Source organism: Cryptomeria japonica, chromosome 4, assembly GCF_030272615.1.
Source record: "Cryptomeria japonica chromosome 4, Sugi_1.0, whole genome shotgun sequence".
Lineage (NCBI taxonomy): Eukaryota > Viridiplantae > Streptophyta > Pinopsida > Cupressales > Cupressaceae > Cryptomeria > Cryptomeria japonica.
Window position 1 is genome coordinate 117,931,855 of NC_081408.1, and position 20,262 is coordinate 117,952,116.

The 20,262-nt window shown below is 32.7% G+C and overlaps 1 protein-coding gene across 1 annotated transcript in view; it reads right to left on the reverse strand.

Annotated features, from left to right (window-relative positions):
- Nucleotides 1-1,216: 1,216 nt before the first annotated feature.
- LOC131874927 (cysteine-rich receptor-like protein kinase 25) overlaps nucleotides 1,217-20,262 on the reverse strand; it is a 46,004-nt gene continuing 26,958 nt past the window's right edge. The window contains exon 5 of the mRNA XM_059218886.1: nucleotides 1,217-1,550. Coding sequence (XP_059074869.1) covers nucleotides 1,217-1,550 — 334 coding nt within the window. The remainder of the gene's footprint in view (nucleotides 1,551-20,262) is intronic.

Below are 20,262 nucleotides of genomic sequence, written 5' to 3' on the forward strand. Positions count from 1 at the left end.
AAGCTTTTTCCAAATAATACCAAATGATTCCATTCTTTTCTTCGTAAAAATATGCTTATGATTTGATTCTTGTAAAATGCACCCAAATACTCATTCTCTATTATATTTACTTTTCATTTTGGCTATAATGAAAAATAAAGTAAACGCAATGACACTGTGTTGGGCACAATAAGGGATTCAATCCCTTGCTTCCTAGATTTCTAAGAAATAATATAATTGTAGGAGGTGTAACTTGTTTCAAGGTCTGGTGGCTTTATCAAATGCGAATTGTGTAAAACCCCAATTGGCCCAAAAAAACAAAAGCAAAATAAGACAAGGGTAAAAATAAAATGGGATGAGTTGTATGCATGAATTTGGAACCTCACCTGTTACTTTTGTGTGTTGATATCGTTTGGATTTAAATTTTATAAAAAAAAAAATATATATGAAGTTTTATTAAAAAATAAATAAACAGATGTTCCTCCACCATCATCCTTTGTACACTTAGAGAAATAATGAAGATTCACAATCAGAGACAATAAAATCCTTTTGAGAAAAATCTCTAAGCATTAGGGCAACCTTGTGAATTACCTAGATCTAAAAAGTTTGGAAAAATCTAATCGAATGGGTGAGATTTGACTCTCTCTAATCAGGTGAAGTGATGGATCTTAAGCTATATTATGACATCTTATAAAAAAAAGTAAGTAGCAAATTAACTTTAGGAAAAAAAATACTAAGTAGAATAATGTATTCATGATTTACTAAATAAAGTGATTTATGAGTTTGAATTAATTAATGTTTTATTAAAGCAATAATTTTACAAAATAGACAAACAAAACAAAAAAAATTATATAAAATAATATTAATAGATAAATATAGAGAGTCTCTTTGAATCTAGCTCCCAACTTGTTACTTCAGGAAGGGCATCCCTATAAATATAGTTTGGCCATGGCTTCAATTATTGTAGGCAACTTAGATTTGTGCTTCTCCTAGATAAGAGTGTAATATGAGATCTAATAGATGGGTTTAACGATTCAATTTTGAAACAAATTAGGGAAATAAAACTATAAAACTATAAGAACAACGGAACACGGTTTTTGATTTGATAAGAATGTAAAGATAATCCAACTTATGAACATAATACTTTAGATGGCAGATTGAGTCACACCGGTGGTTCCTATATAATTTGGTGTCCATTTAACAGATCCAAAAAGAGAGATAATCAACTCGTACTTTTTTATGTCTTCGGAAAAGTTCCATTGGTGGGAGGAGGGGCAGGTGTTGAAGCAGATGGAGGTGTGGCAGCATTTGGAGTAGATTCCTCAAGGGAGGGAGAGGGCGACTGAGTAGAGTCGAAAAAAGGGTATGTCTCATACCTTAACTTGCAACTTCCCAGTAGAACCTGGGCTCCTTTTTTCGAAGAATAGCAAGTGGTCACGTTATTTCTTGCTGTATCCAAGCATATTCTGCAATCTTGCATTGATATATCTCTCCAACGCTGAACTAAACCATACAACATTTCTGAAGCAGAATAATTAGCCGATCCAGTAGCGAATCGCTTATTCGTAGGGCTGTAAGATTTGTTAGAGAGATTCGACAGAAGGCTAGTGGTTGTGGAATTGAAAGCCTCTTCGTTTACAATATCCCGTTCGATAAGATATGTCCTCTATTATCTAGTGTTGAAATGAAATTAGAGTGATGATAGCGCAGGAAGCAGTCATCCAACCATATTTCCCCACCTATGTCGTTGGCGAAACGTTGTTGAATACTGCTATTTGCCTCCACCACACAGTTTGAGCATTTCACTGCCAATATATCTCCAATACACCGCAACAGACTTCAAGATCCTTCATAACCAGATTCAAGTTTGTGGAATAAGTGCTGCAAGAAATATTTTGACACAAACACAAATCTTTTATTCAAATTTGGAAAACCCAATTACATTGTTGCAGGTCACATTAAACATTGAAATTTAGCAGTTTTTATAGAGGTTGCAACATCTTCCAACAAATAGTTCACTCCCGATTACATTCCATGCATTCATTATGCATTATTCAAATAAAAAATAATTAATCAAGTCTCTACAAATAATAAACTAAATAAAACTATAAATAGTCTCGTAAAAATAAAACAATACATGTGAGTGCACATGCTTTATTCCACTAAAAATGAAATTGAACTAATTGTCCAAAAGAAAATTAAAAATAGTTTTCTTGTTCAGCATGGAAAGAAACCGGAGTTCTAAAATTAAAGCAAGAGTTGCATGCATGTTCACAACATCAATTATCTTCATACTCCCCATTGATGCTTAGACTCACAAATTGATCTTGAATCTTTGAAAAACTAGATCTTTCTAACTTGATGTGAACTTGTTGTACAAGGGAACTCAATGTCACAAAATCCAAACCTTTGCAACTCACTTCATGAGAGATGACAAAGCCTTCCCTTCATTTCTCTAAAGAAGACTCATGGCACTTCAATATTCCATCATAGCAAGAAGTCATCTGTTACTTGACTCAAACATCCAAACTATATCCGATCACTTCTTCCATTCACATGTGGACATTTAGGCTTGTACAACCTTCTGAACATATTTGTTAACTTTTGCCAACAAGATCCATCAATCCAGCCATAATCAATCTGCATACAACCTTTCTTAGATTGCTCATTCATCACTTTGTTCCAACATGACTTTTCGCAATGATTCTTCAACCCACAAATTGAACAAGGGTGAAGATCCCAACACTTGTCTTCTTTATGTCCTTCTCTATGGTATTGTGAACACTGAATTCTTTCAAATAATTTGCACAAGCTTGTAACACTAGCAACATCAAACCTCTCTTTCATACAATATTCAAGACCTTCATACTTTGGTCTCATAATAGGCTAAATGGGCTCTTGAATTCCTTGCTCATGCTTTCCTAAACCTTTTCCTTTATAACCCATTTTCTGCATCATCTTCATACCAATATTAGTTTTAGATTAACCTTTGTTTTTAATATCACAACTTGCACCTGTGCATGCAAACACATCTTTACTTTCAAATTGACCATCTTCACTTGAATAAATATTAGTTACATCATTCATATCAACTGAAGGACACAAATCACTTGTACCACATGCGACATCACACACTATTGGTTTTTCTTTCAAAATCTCATTTTCCTTTTTCAACACTTCTAGCCGTTTCTCCAAATCTTCATTTGCACTCTTGACTTTCAACAATTCTTTTTCAAGAGTATCATTTTCACAAGAACAATCATAGATATCCTTTCTCAATTGCTTTATAATTTCTATCAATTCTGAATTACACTTTTTCAATCTCATCAATTCATCTTTCAAACAATCTTTCTCACAACTTAAACTTATATTTTCTTTTTTATCTCTTCCACCTGTTTTCCCTATTAAAAATAAATTAATTTTACTTGACACTGCTTATAGATCTTTTCAAGAGTTCTGAACACTTCTTTTACTTCTTAGATAATGGAAATCAATAATTTCACCAACGATCTTATTTTTTCTCTATTTTTTATGGCTGCAATCTTCTACACCTTTCAGAATCTGGGTTTCTTAATTTATACCAAAAGAAATATCTTTGACCGTAAAGACTGGCTGAAATACTCCTTCATAAATTGTAATCTTTTTTAATTGCACACCCACGATTTTCTTCAACATTGTATGCCCAATTGTCCTGCTCTGATACCATTTATAGAATCTAAAATAAAGGATAAAGAAACAAGAAATCTTTCGACACAAACACAAATCTTTTATTCAAATTTGAAAAACCCAATTACATTGTTGCAGGCCACACTAAACATTGCAATTCAGCAATTTTTATAGAGGTTGTAGCCTCTTCCAATAAATAGAGTTCTAAAATTAAAACAAGAGTCGCATGCATGTTCACAATATCAATTATTTTCAAGTGCTTTCATCCGTAAAAATTAAGGAATTCTCGTAGGTGTGCCATACATAAGTACATATGATTGAATGAACATTAATTACAAACAACAAGAGGAGGGTTGGAAAAAGAGCCAATCCTATGCAAGGAATAGAAATGAAAGGATTGTATTTCATCTTGTTCTTCCTTTGAAGCCAACTGGGTATCAGAGATAGTAGGGGCGAGTTTTTGGAGGGGATAAATAGAAATGGAGAACAATTAGGGATGACGAATTTATATTCTTGAAAGATTTGAATCTTTCAGATATATTGTTAGAATCACAAAATATGACAATGAAATTTAATAATAAAAGTCACGGGTGGTTGGTCAAAAAAGAGAAAATGAAATGTGGTTGCTCAAAACAGATAAAATTAAATGTGTTGCAATAGGTTAAGAAAGTGACCTGTAATTTTCTTAATCATGTCTTCACCGTATTGCGACTAAGAGGGAGGGCCTATTATAATTGTTCGTTAGTAAAAAACACTAAAATTGTTTGAGTTTAATTACAACATACCAATTATTCATAGAAAAGCTCCATATGAGGTATTTCAAACAGCTGGCATGCTTACTGTTTTAGACTAACCCTTACTGGACTTGGAGTTTATACTAATTTAAAATTAAAAACTATTTTTCCTGGCTAATCAGTCAGACATAAACTAATATTTCACATTTATAAAAAATTATAAAAAATTATGAATTATTTTTCCTGGTTATTCAGTCAGACATAAACTAATATTTGACTTGCAGCTATAAATTAATATTTGAAAATTATCAAAAATTTTAAACAGATAAAATGTGTGACTTAACCTAGGATTGTGAGGTGAGTCACGCCATTTTTATCTATGCAAAAAATTATAATATTATATAAAAAAATTAAATTAACAATATTAACACTGATTAATAATTAATTATTGCTGGAGAGGAAACTAATTTGTATATATGAACGTGTTTAATGTTCAAATAGTCGGAAATGGGTAGCCCTGGAATTTGATTGATCTTATTTCTAGAGTTTCAAAATTTCAGTGTACGGCGATTGTATAGGTAGAGGGAGGTTCCATAATAGTTGTGATTCTTTACGTAAAGTGGTGCCCATCACATTTTTTATTTAAAAAATAACATTTTATAGTTGACAATAATAACCCATGTAGAAAATCAATCCTCTCTAGAAATCATTCGAAGTGATTCATTGTGAAAGCAATGTGACTTAGAAAAATAAAATGCAGCCACATTAGTCATTATTCTGGCAGAATTGTATTAGCTTCTCATTTGTCCGCTGCGTTATTCGAATAATGATGAGTTGATTGGATTCTATTTTCATTTTTGTGAAATAATTTTTTATTTTTTTATTTTTGGGAAAAAGATAAAAATATATTTAAAATAAGAATTACAAAGTGAGAGATACAATGTTGAGAGATTTCCAAATAATATTGGACACAACCATCCAAAGAACATGTAGGAGCCAAACAGGCCTCCTAACAAACTTGCATAACCCAAAGGTTCACATGATAGCAAGAGATAACATAGGAGAAGCACCATCACCATGCGTCATTTTGAAGAAAATTGAAAAGTTGAGCAGATTTATCTACTGAATGAGAATCCAAATCAAAGACACACCACCCATAAGGAGTATTTTATTTATTAATTTATTATTAAAATTAGATTTATAAATACACAAATGATTTTGACTTGATGTTTTTTTGTGAAAATGATTCTTAACATTGTAAATTTTTAATTTAATATTAATCTTTATTCTTATTATGTTGCTCATTCATTATGAGTTATCTTGAACCATGAATGTTCAGATTGCTTGTTAGGTTGTTGATTTAAGACAAAGTCTAATTTGTTTAGAATATCTAGCAAACTTTTAGAATGAAGATCTTTTGCATGCACAAAGAATATTTTAATTATCCACTAACATCATTATTTGAGGGAATACTATATGAGTAGTTATTTTTGATTAAATTAAGTAGCGAACGACCCCTACCCATTACAAGTCTATATAAAAAACCATCAAGATAATTTAAAAAGACCACCACAAGGCCTGAAGAGAAATCCCACAGAACAACATTAAAGGAAGAGTTTCAGAACAAGTACATATAAAAGTTAAAAGAACCAAAGTTTAGAAACAACCAACAATGACCAACTAAAAGCAAAAAAAATATATAAATAAAAACATAGGCGCATCAAGCAATATAACCCTAGTTCTTCGACATCTAATTCATCTCAACTTCATAAGGAGAAAAGCCATTGATCTTTCTACCTTTAGTTCCTTTAGTTAGAAACTTGACTTGTGTTGTTTTTTTTATTAAGGAAAAAACAAGTTTTGATGTTTCGGAAAGTGAGTGTACTAGTATTGTTGAGTAGTCTGGTGAAGATGTTAAGGTGTTTATGGAAAGATGGTGTAGTGGAAGTTGGAAGAATGCTTTGTACTGCTTTTCTACATGAGTTTTATGTGTTTTGGTTTTGGATATAATGTTCATGTTCTATGTATATTACACTATCAAGTTTTCAAGTCCTTTGTTGCTTAGATGGTAGAGTTGATTGTTGTTGTTTTTGATAGTGATATTTCCTATAAGAACTGGTCCCTAAATTGTTTGGTGGCTTCTGGATATGTGGATTCAAGTGCTATAGATTATAGGCCATGTTTATGTGGTTCGTGCAGTGTTCCAATTTAGTTTTCAAGTGATGGTCAAATTGGAAAGCAGAGTTATAACGTTATGAGTTTAGTGTTGTCAACCAGCCTAGTTTTTTATTGACTATAGTGGTATATCCTACTTGGATCATATTATTTTGGTTCAAGTTTTCTTCGGATATTTAGTTTGGTTAGTGTTTTAGGTCTCACTATGGCATGTGGAGATCCACGTTATATAATTTGTATTGGAAGATGGTTCTAGGTTAACTAGTTAACATGCTTTAATGTTTATCTACATGTCTCATTTGATATCAATCTTGGATGATGTGTTAGCATGTGCATGACTAATTGGAAAAAAATTGAAATGATGTGTTGTGATATTGTTGGGTCCTCTCTATCTCTCGGAGTGACCTATAATGAATATTTTAGGCCCAAATGGTTGAATTCATGTAAAATTATTCATTATATATGGGGCCAACCTAGTTAAGGGTTTTAATGATTAATTTTGTATATAAAGGAGTGTCGATGTGTGAATAAAGATGAGAGATGTGTGTGAATTGACAAGTAGTGGATGTGAATGATTTGCAAGTAGATTTCATGTTGGAGATGTGTAAAAGTCAGTTATGAAGAGATTTGATGATGATATCTGTAGCGTGATGGAGTTTTCTTATAGTATTTAAAGTTAGACGTCTTTGCCATGATATTGATCACTTGACATAGTGGCTCATGAATAATTTCATGATTAGGAAATATTCTTCTTTTCAATTTAGCTATTCATTTTATTTCTAGAAGATAGTGAAACTCTTGGTTTCTTTTTGTATCTTGCCTTTAGATAGTGTATTTTAGTACTACAAGCCATTTGTATCTTGTCATAAGATTATGTGCCTTAGTTCTACAATTCCTCTCCAAAGTAATGTGTTTCAAAGGCAACATTATAACAAATTATATTCATATGGTGAGTGTGATTCTCACTGTGGTTTTTCTCTGCTTGTAGTTTTTCACATAAATTTTGTGTTCATGTGTTTGTTGTGCATTATTCTTTCATAATTTACTACTACTATAATTATATATTTATCGATTAAAAATTAAAGATCATAAACTAAGTGTTTAATGATCTATATTGGTTCAGCCCCCTCTTAGTCTTGTGGTGTGTTCAACAATTCATATTAGAGTGAGGATCTTCTTAAGAAGCTTAATTATTTGAGGAAGATCTGAGATGGCACAAGGTTACACCTTCAAATCTCCAAATTTTGATGGCACAAAATATGCTTATTGGAGAGAAATGATGGAATATCATTTAGCAACTATGCTGGCTAAAATATGGAAAAGCATTGAGAAGAATTATAATGCTCCTCAGAATGGTCCTTCAACTATGAATGAAGTCAAATCATATGAAAATAATGCAAAGGCTATAATTTCAATCGTCAATTATTGTAATAATGTAATATTTAGGAAATTTGTAGGCACAAAGTTAGCTAAAGGAATTTCGGAACCATTGGAGAATGTATTTGAGGTGATGAAAAGATAAAGCAAGTTAAAATTATAAATCTAAAGCACAAGTTTGAAAATGTGAGGATGTTTTATTTTGAAAATTTTGAAGGCTATATTCATTGACTGAATGAAATTGTAATTATTTTAGAGGTGTTGGTGGAATGCTAGAACAAAATCAAGTTGTAAGAAAGATAATGGCATCATTTCCAAAAATCTATAATCCGAAGTATGGTATTGAGGAAAGTCATGACATGAATAAGTACAATATGGATCAGCTCCTTGGTTCACTCTCTACCTTTAAGATTTATGAACTAGATGACATCAAAAAGGAAGGCAAAGAAGTACCATTCAAATTTACAAAGAAGCTTGAAGAAGAAATAAAAGAAAATAAAGACATGGATGAAATTGAAGCAAACTTTGTGAGAAGATTTAAAAGTGGAACTAGAAAGTACAACGGTAAGTTACCCCTAAAATATTTTAATTGTGGAAGAATTTGTCAATATACTTCTAGATGTATGTATAAAGAGGATTTTGATGGAATACCCAATGATGTTAAAAAAAGAAAGGAGAACTTTATAGGGAATAACAAAAATCTGAAAAGAGATGATAGAGATAAGAAAAAAAAAGTTTTTGATCAACAAAGACCTACTCATTTGAAGAAGAAGATGATGATAACTCAAATGAAGAATACTTGTTCCTAGATATAGAATAAAAGAACGATGAGTGGTCCAAAAGTTTAAAAGATATAAAGAATAGTGAAAAAGTAGTGGGTGTGAAGACTACACCACATGCAAAAGTGGAACCAAAATAATGGATCATTGACTCTAAATGTTCAAATCATATGACTCATGATAGACATTAGTTTATTAACCTTGAGAAATATAATGGTGGATTAGTTAATTTTGAAAAATAAGATGCACCTATTTGTGGGAAATGAATCATATGTATTGATAGTAAGCATAAAACTCATGATGTTTATTATTGGCAATGTTTTGAAACAAGGTCTATTGTGTGTGGGTAGAAAAGTTTATAAGGTCATATTTCATGGGTATGGATGTGTAATCACAAAAGGAATTTTTGAAAAATTATTTGTAGAAGGTATAAGGACTAATAATAATATTTACTATGTGGGGGATAATAGTGGACAAAAGTATTTGTTAGTGCAAGTTTGTAATCAGATTGAGGGTGTAGCTACCATTGAGGCTATTGCTCCTATTTTAGAAGAGAAGGATGTTTTAGAAGGTAAAAATTGGGCCAAGATGGTAGAAGAAGAGTTGAATTTGATAGAGGAAAGACATAAATTGCTACTAGTACCTAGCTTGGAAGACAAGAATGGAACAAAAGGCAAATGAATGTTCATGAACAAGCTGAATAAATATGGTAGAGAAAATTTCAAGTATGAAGTAAAGGAATCCAATCAAAATGGTTTCCCTTATGTCTAAAAGACTAAATTTTTTAAGAGGTCTCTTGCTCCTCCTTCTCAAATCACGTATTTTCTATTTTCTAATGGTATTTTTCTTTTTACACAACAAAGTTGGACACAATGAAAGTGAATATAGAAGTTTTAGTGGATAATGTTGTAATGCCTTAAACAAGGTTGGTCATAAGGCTGATGAGTGCAAAAGTAAGAAGATGTGGAATATGAATTAGAGGAATGTTCAATCTTTTAATGAATATTTTATGCTTGCAACAATTTTCATCATAATGCAATTGAGTGCAAAACTATTATTAAAAGGAGTGGAATTATCAAAAGAGATATAAATATCAAAAGGAATGGAAATAGTCCGGAACAAGGTCTGACTTGTTACAACTACAGTAAAATGGATACATTGCTAGATTTTGTACAAGAGGGAATGAGATGTCTATTAGTTTTGTAAAAGAAGACTAATACTAATAAATAAAAGAATACGATGAATATGACATGTTTGAAGAAATTAGAAGAAAAGGTGGAAGAAAAGTGTGAGGATGGGTCTGCACCCTTTGGTGGTGCTAATTACACTTCCACTAAGTAGACAATATGCACTATTTGAGGAGGAGAGCAAAATGAAGATCTTATGATTCCCCTTGCAATTTGGATATTGAGTTGTTTTCAGCATGGCAGAGGCTTTCCAATTATTTTGAGATGGTTTTATTGATGAACAATGTTATTTAGTTTGATGAAGCAATGCAGCAATTTTGGCTCAAAGCTTTAGCTATTGGTAAAAGATATACATCGCTAAAAAATAATAAAGATCATTTATCCTCTTAATATAGATTCTAGAGTCTACCTCATCATAGGAGAGGATTTGAAAGACTATAAAGTATTGGTCGTGCAAATAGATGGAGAAGTAGTTAAAATTGGAGAATAAATGGTTTGAATCTTGGGACATTTGGAAGTTGTTGTACTAGAGTACGTCTAAGCAAGTACTGATAAAATGGATGACAAAAAGAGCATAAATAGTGGTACATCTATCAAGGGGGCCTTTAAGGGCTCTTATCTTTCTTTTCGATTTATGTAGCTTATGCTCTTAGGGAGTAGATAAGGATGAGGTTTTCTAAAAATAGTTATAGAAGAATGATATCTCTATCAAGGGGAGCATTGTAATCATTTATGATATATATTGAAGGGTAAGAGAGAATCTGAGTAAGTATATTGTTTGCAGAGGTGTACTCATTGGGACAAAGAGTTTCAATGGAAGGAAGAGCTACTCAATTTTTCATTCATTTTCCTTAACATTAAAGGGGGAGAGGATTCAACATAGTGGCCTTTATCTCTAATGGGATCTACAAACATGGACCTAAATATGCATATTTTGTTTCTAGCATTCACACTTATAGGTTGATAATGGGATCTACATTCACTACATCTTCTTGTGCTTCATTTTATGAAATGTTAACGCAAGAACAAGGGAAGCTTCTTTCTATGGGTCTCATTAAGTCTTCTCAATCTTAATATTTATTGGCTAGTCAACCAAAGGGTCAAAAAGAATATAGGAAACTTGATCATAAACAAATGTAGTTTGAAAATAACTCAACAAAAGATCAAGCATTGTCATCTTCTACAACAAATATAGACACTAACTTCTCTTCAAAGGAGAAGTATCAAAAAAAGGATAGGTCATTTTGAATCTATTACAAGAAACCTATCCATGGGGAACATTCTTATCATAAGAATAAAATTAATGAGAAAAAATATTCTAAAAAAGAACAACATTATTATACCATCTTCTCAAAAATAATCTACTCCTTCCAAATTAAATAAAGGGAAATAAAATACACTTATTTCTATTAAAAATTCTTCACAACAATGCATTATTGGTTCAGGTGATAACATCACATGGGTTCAATTTGAGAACTATTTTCTTTCTTGGATCCTTGTTCGGTGCCACACATTCACATGAGGGATGACTCTCTTATTGAAGTCATTGGGAAATTTTTTGTTAATGTTGGTATTGGTACACTTGGTGATATCCTCTATGTGCCTAGTTTGTTAGCCAACCTTCTCTCCATCTATCATATTTCTCAAAATGATAGAAAAGTTGAGTTGACTTCTAATTTTGTAACTATCAAGAGTCTTGAAAATAATGCACTCCTTTCAATTAATAAGGTTTATCATAATTCTCTCCTATATGCTTTCTCTCATTTTGTTCTTGATTCACTATCTTATGTTTTTCTCACCCACATAGGTTCATTGAGAGAACTATGCCATGAGCAGTTTTCTTGTCTCAACTATCACTAATTTCAATAGCTTAGAAAGGAAAATTTGTCTCAAGCCTTCCTCATAAATTATTTTAATGGTGTTTGTTTATGTTGTTCCCTAGGAAATCATCCTGAATATAAATATGAAAAAGGGGAGGCTTGGATTGATTTTAAAGTCCTTGAGTTGGTTCATAGTGACTTGGTCAGTCCTTTTCCATCATTGTTTTTTAGAAAGGCTTTCTATTTGCCCGCCTTCATTGATGACTATTCTAGATATACATGGTTCTACTTTCTTTGACATAAGAAGATGTATTTGATAGATTTAAAGTTTAAAACTCATGTTGAGAACCAATCTAGAAAGTATGCTAAAAATTTATGCATAGATAATGGTAGAGAATATATGAACCACCATGATTTGATCAATTTTTTACTCTTAAAATAATTTATCTTCAATATACTATTGCGTAAACACCATAAAAAAATGGTGTCGCTAAAAGAAAAAATAGGTCCTTAAAAGAAATGACTACCTACATGATCCATTCATGTTCCCTTGCACCTGAGCATTGGGTAGAAGCTATCAACTATGCTACTCAAATCAAAAATAAAGATTCACATGTAGAATTAAAGGGAATAGCTTCCTTTGAGGCTTTCTATGGTAGCAAACCTATTGTGTAGAACCTTAGATTTTTTGGGTCCCCAACTTGAGCTCATATCCCTCTAGAGAAGAACAAGGCCTTTGAGCCTCAGTGTTAGCCATGTATCTTTGTTGGCTATCCTTATGGTATAAAAGAATAGTGACTTATGGATCCTAAGACAGGTGACCTTTCAATTGAGGGAATTTTGTAGTTCAAGGAAACATCTCTTAGATCCTCCTCACAATTTATTTCCTCAATCAAATATTTAGATAGTGACTCGGAGGATTTTCCCCAAGATATTAGAGTTTATCATGAGGCTTCATCTTTCTTTTTGTAGAGTTAAAATTTTGAGGCTAAGGATTATCCTACTTCATCTCCACATAAGCCTTTCTAGGCTCATCAGACACTTGAGTTAGTAGGAATTCTTGTTGGAGATCCCTTAGATACACGTAGCACTCTATCAAAATGTATCAAGACATTTCTCATTCTTGCATTGCCATAACTTTAGATCCACAATTATTTCATGAAGTATCAGTTATTGGTAAGTGGGACTCAACAATTAAGGAAGAGTAAAAGTCTATGATTTAAAACAACACTTGGGATCTTGTTCCACTTATTAAGGGAAGAAAGATGGTTTGTTGTAGGTGGAGCTATTAGACCAAATTTGCAGCTGATGGATTAGTTGACAATTTCAAACCATGGCTTGTGGCCAAAGGTTTCTCATAGGTTCCTAGCATTAACTACATTGAGATCATTTCCATTGTAGCCATTATGAACTTGTAGCATAATAAATTGTATTCACATACAATTTTTTCCTCACCTAAACATCATCTTGGCACTTTGTCTTTCGATTCTAAGTGCCTATTTTGATTCTACTCACACCAACTTCAAACTCACAATTTAATTTCCTTTCATGCCTTCTCCTTAAACTTGAGTCCTAATTCTCAAGACGAGGGTGCTCAGTGCCCTAGACATCTTAATAAAGATGCAAATTTGGTCCTCATAATGGTCATCTTATGTGTATTACAAGTGTGTTGTCGTTGCACCAAAATATTAACCGTCCAATACAACCACTACACTTATAGTATCCACAAGAAGCAGTTAAGCCATGTCACAAACCCAAGAATTGTGCTTCACAACACAAGGACATCAAGGGTGCACACCTTGCAACAATCCCCTTTAGTTCAAACAAGGGGTTTGTACCTATGGCCAAGCTCTGATACCACTTGTTACAAGTGTTGTTGCAGTTGCACCAAAAGCTCAACCTGTTAAAGCTTGATACAACCAGTAGACTTATAGAATCCATAGGAGGTGGTTAAGCCATGTCAAAAACCTAAACATTGCACTGCACAACACAAGGAGAACAAGGGTGCAGACCTTGCAACAATGTGAGGGAAATTTTATCCCATGTCAGCGTACTCTATAAATTCAATTAATTTCTAGGCAATCAAGTATAAAAGGAGGTATACCCCTCTCATTTGAGGACCTAACCTAATATTTTTTATGAGCCTCATTTAAGATTTCAAATTCAAGTGAGAAAGAAATCAAACATTCATCAAGGATTTGAGATGAAGTGAATACAAGTTCAAGAATTCAAGATTGCAGCAATGATCAACTTTTTATGAATAAATTCTAAAAGACATGTCCTAAGATCCTTGCATGAGGATCCAAAAAAACTTCATCAAGTTATACATTTCAATTACAAGCACTTCATTTCAGATTTAGCCTTTCCCTCCAAAGGAAAGAATCTTCTTGTAGTTTCCATTTTAATTACTATTTAAATTTCAAGGTTAATTCCCAAACAAAGGTTTGACCACTATCGACAATAATTTTCTCTCTCATTTTGTGTACATGGAATCAACTCAAGAGTTGTATTCAAGGATTTCAATATAGTTGATGATTACAAACATGTTCAATTTTTTATGGAGGTAAAGTCGAAGGACCAACATGACTTTGTACTACCGGGTCCCCAAAAAACTAGCCCGAACTTCTAGAATAGGTTTTTATTTTCTTCTTTTTCCTAGATCCTTGATTGTGGCTTGATTGGATATTTGTAGTAGTCATTTTACTATTTCCTCTCAACTATCTAAAATTTTGCACTAAATTCAAAGCATACGATTCTAATTGTATCTATCCTCCTTTTTTATTTTTTCATGTAAAAATTGGGTGGTTTCCTAGTTTGCCAAACATAACTTGTGAAACCCTAATTTTTATCACCATTACATTTTGGTGATCGCGAATCTCATCCTTACATTGCTACAATTTTTTATTTTCACATTTGAATCATATGCACTTAATTGACTCATATTTTTTAGTCATTTTTCAAACATATATCTTATGCAGTCATATTTAATGCATTCATTTGGGTAGCTAGTTCACCAAAACATTTTGGTGAACCTGACTTCTTTCATACTTGTTACTGATTTATTGTCCCAAGTATGATTTGTAGGCATCTTAACATTCATTTTTTCACTCATAAATCATATTTGCAATTGAATTACATAAATTTAGTGGTTAATTTCATAGAAAAATTTGATTTATTATTCTAAAATTGACTTGTAGTTTGCATAAATTTTTAAGTTGTGTTCTTAGATTTGATTATTATGACATGTTATGTTTAGATTTAGATGCATCTAATATCCAATATCATAATTCACATTGTTTAATTTGTTGGTTAATAAATCATATTTAAAAATAATTATATTACTTAATCATAGTTTTTGCATCCAATTTTCCTTCCTTAGTGCATGACTTTTGTTACCTCTAGTCCTACATACAATATTCTAGTGAGAAGAATTTGTAGATTTAAGTCTTTCCAAGGTTTGAACACTAAGTATATGGAACCGTAGATGAATAACTTATTCCATGTGAATGTTAATGCTTCCTCTAACCCAACAAATTACATCACTTATCCCCATTCTCCTATTACTTGTCAAGATATAGATATATCATTAACTAGGGTTACTATTGACCAAATGGAGAAGATTTATAATGAATTTTAGAATCTTCAATAATGGATGGGTTAACAATACTTGAATAGTGATTCAATACCCTTGATTGAAGGTTTGAAAAGAATGTTTCTAAATGATAAGATAGGTGTCATTTTTTGTGTGGCCTTGTTCATATCGTTAATACTAATTCTATCAAATTAAAATTTGTTCTGTTGGTTACTCTCAATCTTCTAGCCAGGTTAACCACTATATTCCTATTACTACATCCTTTCCTAGTGTGCCTACATTTATATCTTCTATCACGAGACTACTTGTACATAAAATGCTAATTTTACATAGGTTAGTCTTGGGGGAAATCCTATTAATCAATATTCTTACATACCTCATTCCATGATTCTTCCATTTGTATCACAACCATCTCCCATGTCAACACACCATAATTGTGAGATTTTGCCAAGATCAAGAGGCAATGGAAATCACAAATAAGAGAGACAAAATAGATGATAGGAATAAATTGTATTATATCAAGATGCAAAATATGATCAATTGGATCATTACAAGATGTTCAATGATTGCCCATGCAAACAATGTTGATGAGCCTGCTTATATAGGCAAGGCTATATGGATATGTGAGCGCACACACATGACATGTGGCTCAATAAGAAATAAGGGTAGGTAGGAAATATGTGTGGGTAGGTAGGAGAAACAATATAATAGTCCACATGAGGTGGATCACCCATTGAATGTGGAGTGTAACAACAAGATCAACACCATACAAGGTGGAAATTCTCCTACACACACTATCCCAATGTTGGCACAAACACCCAAGTGTCTCATACCCAAACTACTATTAAATGCATTTCCTAAGTAAACTTAAGTATAATATAATAATATCCAAGATGAATAATTATTTACACAAACACCCCCCCTTAAGTGCAACTTAGGGGAATGCACTAAAGTCTACAATGCAGCTAAGCAATGCAAGATGGGTCTCGGTGAGGCCATGTTAGGTACCCATGTACAAATGCAAATGCAATATCCCATAAAGCGGGGAAAGAGAGAAAAACCCAATGCGAAAAAACCCTCCCCCAAAAGAGAGATGATGAAAGCATACAATGCTCTCAATGATGAATGAGAAGATCCAAACTATGTCCCCCCCATATGAGAGAAGAAGAACCATGAAGCCCCCCCTCAATGTCGAATCTCTTGCAAATATGGTCCAATGATGATGACCAAAATACCTCCCCATAAGGAAGAAAGAGAGCCAATGATGCACCAATAATGTCAAAGTGTGACAAAACCAGGTACCAAGTCGATGATGATGAATCACTCGCTGCAACAAAATGAAGATCAAGCAAGAAGACAACCTGTTGTGAGCATCATCTGGATACTCAGAAATAGAAGAAATACTAGTACAATCTAAGTCTCATGGGAGCCATGTACAAATGTGTACAATCTAAGTCTCAACTAGAGCCATGCATCAAGTCTCAGGAGAGATTCCTAATCTACGTGTACAAGAGGATTACATCAAATATGTCAAGAATGACAAGATACAAAGAGGTGTGGTACTTTATAATAGTGTGAGTACAACATTTCTCATGCAAGAGAATGCAACATGATAGTGCAAATCTGGAAACATGAAGATGAGGCCACCAAGAAGCCCTGTAGAATACTGCAGAAAAAGATGCCTCTGATTGGGATGTGGCCAAGAGATATAAAGGAGCAAATCAACCCCCCCCGCTTGACTATTGGTTGGAAGCACTGCAAGACAGGTGTGAAGTGACAAGAAAAAAAGTGTAACCAATTTGACTTATTCCATGATGTTTGTGTTTTTAAAAGATTTTAAAATCTAGAAAAAACAATTTATTATGCCCCCAAAAAAACTTTATTAAAAAAAAAAGATAATTATGAAATGAAAAAAAACTTTAAAAATTTATTAAAGAAAAAAAAATCTTCATAAAAAAGGTTGATTTTTTTTATTATAAAAAAAAAACTTATTTAAAAAAAAAAAGAAAAAAGTTGATTTTTTTTTATTATTAATTTTTTTTTTAAAAATTAATTTTCTTTAAAAAAGACCCCTTATGGGGTTGGCCTACCTGTAGGTAGCCTGCGGTACATGCAAGGACCACCTGCGGGTCATAGGTTGTCTGTGGGACCCACAGGTACCCTACGATACTATAGGGCCTGCGAGGCCGCAGGTGGCCTGCGGTCACCACAGGTAGCTTACGGTACCCATAGGTACACCTGTGCGCCGAAGGTGGCTTGCGGGCCAATAAGAAACCCCCCCACCCCCCCCCCATTTTTTTTTTGCTTTCTTTTAAAAAGAAAAAACCCAAAAAATGCCCCCCCACCCTTTAATAATTTATTTTTAATTTTTATTATTTCAAATTTCTGAAAATAATTAAAAAACGAAAAAAATAAAAAAATATTTTCAGACCTGTACCTACAAGTCCGTACGACAGACTAGGAGAGGAGATTTTTTCAACTCGAGGTAACGGAGGCCGATTTAACGAATTGATAGTGGATCTTAGGGTTTTTTGGCCTTCTGAACACAATGGCAATGATGGATTTGACCAAAAATGCTCCAAAATTGCAGATCGGTGCTGGGACAAGTCACCACCCTCCACCTTCAAACGGCTCTAGATTTGGCCTCGGATGTCGGATTTGGACAAAATAAAAGGCGACTATTAATTGCTCAAACCTCCTTAATCCAATCATGACCTCAAATCTGACCCAACTAGCTCCAATAATAACCTACAATAGAAATCTCCAAAAATGCGAACCCCAAAATTCTCTCAATTGGCAAACTTATGGCACTCTAATGGCTCTGATACCATGTGAGATTTTTCCAAGATCAAGAGGAAATGGAAAGCACAAATAAGAGAGACAAAATAGATGATAGGAATAATCTGTATTCTATCAAGATGCAAAATATGATCAACTGGATCATTACAAGATGTTCAATGATTGCTAGTGCAAACAATGTAGATGAGCCTGCTTATATAGGAAAGGCTATATGGATATGTGAGCACACAAACATGACATGTGGCTCAATAAGAAATAGGGGTAGGTAGGAAGTAGGTGTGGGTAGGTAGGAGAAACAATATAATAGTCCACATGAGGTGGATCACCCACTAAATGTGGAGTGTAACAACAAGATCAACACCATAAAAGGTGGAAATTCTCCTACACAAACTATCCCAATGTTAGCACAAACACCCAAGTGTCTCATAACCAAACTACTATTAAATACATTTCCTAAGTAAACTTAAGTATAGTGTAATAATATCCAAGATGAATAATTATTTACACCAACAATAATGTTCCCCCCATTATTTTCAACCTCCAACTAATTACAACAGTTCTACTCCTCCACCAATATCCAATATGTCGAATTTCAATCCATCCACTAAAGCAACTATCAATCACCTAGTACAAATTGTTACATCATTACAACATCAATTGGTTTACATAACTCAATCCAAATTTAATGTTTCCATATTTGATGTACCAAGAACACTATCTAATTATATTTTCTATGTGGTTCCTCGTAAGCACATGGAAGTCCCTCAATTGGAGTTGTATAATGAAAAATGTGATCTCTTGACTCATGTGTAGACATTTCAAACCTTGTGTAGTTATTTTGCTCATGACCAAAGACTTATGGATAAATTTCTTACTAGAAATTTTAGAGAGAAATCCTCATAATGGTATTATTCTTTGTCTCATTATTCTATTGCTTCTTTTCAATAATTGGCTAATGCTTTCATTCAACAATTTTAAATAACATGGGTCCTAAGTTTACTTTCACGGATTCATTCTAAACATGAAGTTAAATAAAAGGTGACTAATTTTATTTGTAGATATAAATATCTTCATTCACAAATTGTGTATTTTGTGCTTGATCATGATGTTCAAATAATTTTTAAAGTTAATTTAAAAAAGGATATTAGAGATAACCTTCTATTTTTTTATTTCTTTTTTTAGGAAATTGGGCATAGTGCTTCATAATTATTAGCTTCAAGTGAGTCAATTTGAATCATTCTCTTTAAAGGCTCTAGTTGATAAGAATTAGAGTGTTCAATAATTTTTTATTAAGTTCAAACGCAACCAAGGTTTCATCAAGATAAATGACAACTTCAACACTCAAGTGGAAATGACAACATCGGGTGTGACACCTTTATCTAAATACTTTAGAAAATAATTAACTACTATTTTTAAATATTTGTATAGTATAATTTGGATGTTGATGAATGCTAATGTGTTGCAACTTTCTCCAATCAAAACAATTGACTATTCGAAACCATTTCTATCTTATGACGATCCTAAAACTTTTTGTCAATATCATCATCAACTTGGGTATTATACTTAAAAATATCACTAGTTGAGAAATATGATCCAATATTTTATTGATAATAATACTATATTTTCAGATGGTGTCAATGATAAAGGGAATGAATTCATATATCCTCCTAATCAAAGCCTCCAAATTTTTACTAATCTATTACCTTTGCATTCTATCAATTTTGTTGAGTTCGAGCATCTTCCAATCTCTCTACAATATCCTAGATTGTACTTTCCTATAATTTTGTCCTTACTTAGGCCTCATTTTGGCATTTCATCTTTCAAGGCCTGATTGCAATGCTGATTTTTATCACAACCCTTACGAATTTTTCATTTGTTTTCAATTTTCTATCTTAGCCCCTAGTTTGGAGTCCTAATTTCTAGGACCAAAACATACCACACCCTAGTCCCCAATAATGCCAAGGCATACCATGCCATGGTCTTAAATTAGGACCAGGTAATAAAATTGGTGTTGATTTGTTGCATGACCTTTCTTATATTATTGACACTAATACCATGCCTGTCAAAAGTTATTTTGAAGTCCTTGATTACTCTCAACCCATTGGTCAAGTCAATCATTTCATTCCTATGCCTACAACCTTTCCTACTCTACCT